Source organism: Scardinius erythrophthalmus (assembly GCF_964197995.2).
Source record: "Scardinius erythrophthalmus genome assembly, chromosome: 2".
In the NCBI taxonomy this organism is placed as follows: Eukaryota; Metazoa; Chordata; class Actinopteri; order Cypriniformes; family Leuciscidae; genus Scardinius; species Scardinius erythrophthalmus.
Genome location: NC_138222.1, coordinates 19294250 through 19298628, shown reverse-complemented (window position 1 = coordinate 19298628; position 4379 = coordinate 19294250). Strand labels below are relative to the sequence as shown.

General features: G+C 36.7%; 1 protein-coding gene across 1 annotated transcript; it reads left to right on the top strand.

Annotated features, from left to right (window-relative positions):
• Positions 1-457: 457 nt before the first annotated feature.
• LOC308679795 (uncharacterized protein) lies at positions 458-3939 on the top strand. The gene is made up of 4 exons (XM_081347516.1): positions 458-699; positions 2555-2619; positions 2784-2878; positions 3251-3939. The coding sequence occupies exons 1-4, from the start codon at positions 481-483 to the stop codon at positions 3358-3360; spliced, it is 489 nt and encodes a 162-aa protein (XP_081203642.1). The 5' UTR covers positions 458-480; the 3' UTR covers positions 3361-3939.
• The last annotated feature ends 440 nt before the right edge of the window (positions 3940-4379 follow it).

The window sequence follows — 4379 nt, the reverse complement described above, 5'->3', positions numbered from 1 at the left end:
TTAGTTTTTATATTTTACACTCCCTGATGTATCACAAAAAATGGAGACGACAAAATGCAAAATTGAATGAGAATTGAATGTGAAATCTCAACCTTATTTTTCAAGTTTGTGGATGGAAAGTGTGTCAATGTGCTGTGTTTGTTTAACTAGAACAAAATTAAAAATTGCTCCACTGGCAAATTTTTCTATTTATTTTGTGAAAATTTGCATGAAACAAGTGAAAATTGTCTAAACACAAGTTACTTTTTAGTGTATGAGATTATTTTGAATAGAAAATAGACATTTGACTAGAAATATCATAAATATTCTTAGTAAAATTTTGTTTTTGCAGTGCATTTTTATTGGGCAAATGAAAAAACTTGGTTTTTGTGGTGTAGGGCATACTCAATACATTATAAAAATAATAATCAATGGGCAATTCCATGCAAAACTGTCACATCCATAACGCCAGCACAATTGCCATTGTATTTAGTTGGCGTTATGGATGTGACAGTTTTGCGTGGAATTGCCCCAATCGCTTATTTTTTTTGGCTAGAATTCCAGAAGAGAGTTCTTCAGCTCCTTGTCGAAATCAAGGATAAAATTCATGTTGCCACCTCATCTGCTGGAACAAGTTATGAAGTGAAGCTGGCAAACACTGAAGAAGAGCTTGAAGCTTTAGAGAATCGCTTGGAGGACAAGAATGAGGGAGCAGAACTGGTAAGTTTTAAATAATTAATCTTGTAAAGTACTGGCAAAGTTTCATTATGACAATTGGCTTGTTCACTTTGGTGACCACTACAAACTCCTCGTCCTCATCATGTGCCTGCTTTGTGGAGGTCTGGGGCCTCATTTATAAACGTTGCGTACGCACAAAAGAAGGCGTACGCCGCTCTCTACGCAATAATTGGTATTAGGGCTGTTTTCGACTAAGGATTTTCATAGTCGAATCTGATTCGTTAGATTTTGCCGTAGTCGACTGATAGTCGAACCTTTGTTTTTTGTTTTGTTTTTTTAGATAGCAGCTAGATTTTTTCCATTTCAAACAAAAGAGCTAAAAAAACTAAAAGAAAAACATGATGTGTAACAAATACCTTTTATTCATTTAAAGCCAGATGAACAAAACATATCACACATATATCATAACATTTCATAAACATGAGGAGCAATATGAGAGAGAAATTTGGTGATCGTTGTTTAGGTACATTAAACCACGTAAAGCTTTTTCACGCCCATGAGAACCGTGTGGAGTCAACTCACAGCCGCTCCGCTGCCCTGCTGAAAATGTGAAGCAGAAACGCTTAATATCAGATAACGTCCATAATAATTGGACTCTGGGTTCGATTTTTGACCATTTTCAGTGGTTATGAGGAGCAATATAAGAGGGAAATTTGGTGATCGTTGTTTAGGTACATTAAACCACGTAAAGCTTTTTTCACGTTAGGACTTATAAATCCATGAGAACCGTGTGGAGTCAACCCACAGCCGCTCCGCAGCCCTGCTGTAAATGTGAAGCAGATTTTTGAATAAATTTTTATTTATTTACATTAGTAAGCTACAGGACATCGTCTTTCAAAACATGACCTGCGCGAAAAAAATAAAATTTTGTACCCAGCCCTTCTGAAAATGCGAATGCGTCTCTGTCCCCAGCACATTTCAAACCAAACTGACACCCATGTATTCGACTATGAGGTTCATAGTCGAATCAGACCTCTCCGAATCGAATCGTTGATTCCTCGACTATTAGAAGTCAGCCCTAATTGGTATTTATAAAAAGCGAACTTCACGGGAAAATGTGCGGTCCTTCACGCAAGGTCTGACCCAGGCGTACGCACAAAAACGGGTGAAATGAGAAATGGCGACACCGTCGGCAGATGGAAGAAACACGTGAAAGTGTGTGAAACTGTAGACCGTTGTGTAAAAGAAATGGCAATACTGCCTCTCATAATAACATGAAGACTTCACAAGCAAGTCTTACAAATAACAGCCTACACGAACAGCCTTTTGATCGATCTGCAGTGTAAAACAAACAAAATCAAACGAAGATTACAACAGAAATTCAAATTAACACATATTTGCAAAAAGAAAAGTGAAATATGTTCTGCAATAATATTGGCATGTTATGCAATTCATCCTCATAACACATCTGTAGCTTGTCAGATGCAATCAAATGGATGGTAATAAAATGCCATGATGCCGTCACAATGCGTAATGACGTGAGTGAAGTTACGTTTCTTGGTTTTCCTTTCTGTGTTTGCCATGATTTCGCAATCGATGAATATTAATTCTGGGCGTTTCACGGACTATTTATGGGCAACTATGGGCGTGACATGAAGCCGCAAAAGCTGCGCTACATTTAGAATTGATTGTGATTTATTAAGGGAAAACTGCGTAGGACGTGCGTGCGCACGGTTTTATAAATCCGAATATTTCTGTGCGTACGCACGTCCTATGTTTCATCCGTACGCCACTTCTGACGCAAATCCTACGCCAAGTTTTATAAATGAGGCCCCTGGACTCTACTGACCACTTTTTCTGGTTATATTTTTAATTTCTTGTTTCTTGTTCTTTTCAGAGTAAACATCTGAAGACGTTGGGAGGCGTTGATGCTGCAGACCATGTGAACAAGTCAATGGCTGCGTAAGTAACTTTGTTCCTTTTTTGCATTAGTTTACAGTGATGTTCCCTGTCATATACTGTCATGCACTCCCCCCACACACCCACTTACTCACTCTCTGCTACATTTTCATAATGAACTTGATTGCAATATAATATTCTAATATAAATCTGTTTTACCATGGCAGAACTATGACAAATAAAATGATGGCCATAATGAGCCTCAGAGGAAGAAGTGGGAAGGTTGCCTTCATGAAGACCCGTCTCTACAAGATAATCTGTGGTGAGTTTGCTTTAACATAGTAGTTTTGTAACAGTGTTTTAAAATAATTGAATATAGTAAGCAGAATAATAATTCATAAGAAATGAAGAAATCATTTTAGTTGGAGGACTCTACAGAGCATGCTCTAATATTATATATAACACTCCATTCTGGGCTAGTCTAGACTAACTTCTCTACCAGCAGCACTGTTTACTACCAACTGCCTTTTGTTGCTTGCCCAAGCACATGATTATCAATGACCTTGCACATTGATAAATACTAATTTATCTACTTGAAACATTGGCAATTCCACAAAAGTTGATATTTGCAAAATATTTTAATTTGAGAGGTTAAAGTTTGCTAATACTGATGTGTTTTTTCCCCCCTCATCAGACGCTGTCTTGAGCTTATTTGATACAACTACAACAAAAGCAGACGAATACATGGTCAAATACTTGAAATATGCACCAGAGAGGATAGGTGGCGGTGGCAGAAAGAAGTAACAAAAAGGGAAGATTTAACCAGCCGTGTTCAATGTTGCCCAATGTTTGTCTGCCTGGCTACGTTACGGAAACTATCTGGTCCTCCATTTATCTTCATGAATCAGCTAGTAGATGAGCGAATTATCAATCTGGTAGCTAGTAAACACTAACATGGTAGTTTTAGATGGTTAGGATGCTATCGCTATCATTCTCGTTCAGATTTGAGCATTGCAATCGACATGCAAATCGCAAATGTTTGAGTTAAAATGTTTAGTCTACTAAACATGTATAAATTATGAAAGGGGGAAGATTAATAATATTATCATTGCCCATATGAAAAAAACCTGCATGCTTCATATACAGTAACCGTAAATCATTTTACGACAGCGGTAATGGACAATTCCGCTTCCAACCTGTAGGGCGACCGCAGAGGAAAAGTTCCATGTTGTTGCTTTAACTAAGATTGTGGTATTTGATACACTGTGTGATAGTGAGGTTTTGCTGTTGGCCATTTGTGTGCCTATGGACAGTATTATTTTCCAACCTTCAATATTTTAATGATACCATTTGTGATAATAAAGCAAGACATTATTTTTTTGTATACCAGCCTCTGTATTCCTTTTGAATCCTTTAAGATACCTGTTGAAGGGAACTAGGTAACACTGATAAAGAAAAGTTCCATAATGTTACATTAAGAAGAACATTTAAATATTAAAACAATGTTATTAATATTGAAGTAACAATATTCAGCTCACAAGATATTGAACGCAGAAAACCGCACATATACGAAGCAAATATAAAAAGCAATAACCAAGTTGCAGACTTGATCATGTAAGACATTCACTATGAACATAGTCAAGTTTAAAAAAAAAAATAAAAATAGTTTCAGGTTTGATATTTGCTGTGTATTCACCTAGACTGCTTTAGTGTACTTTTGTGTAGGCTATTGTACATACAGTACGCAAAAATGTTTTATGTAAAAGTTACAATTATTCACCAAAGAGATTTTTTCATGTTCCAAAGGTTGTAGTATGTTCCTA

Excerpts from the sequence above, each read along its gene's own strand:
- LOC308679795 (XM_081347516.1), top strand. The coding sequence starts at position 481 with ATGGATGTGACAGTTTTGCGTGGAATTGCCCCAATCGCTTATTTTTTT. Across the intron at positions 700-2,554 it reads AGAATGAGGGAGCAGAACTG|AGTAAACATCTGAAGACGTT; the intron begins GTAAGTTTTAAA and ends TGTTCTTTTCAG. Across the intron at positions 2,620-2,783 it reads GTGAACAAGTCAATGGCTGC|AACTATGACAAATAAAATGA; the intron begins GTAAGTAACTTT and ends TTACCATGGCAG.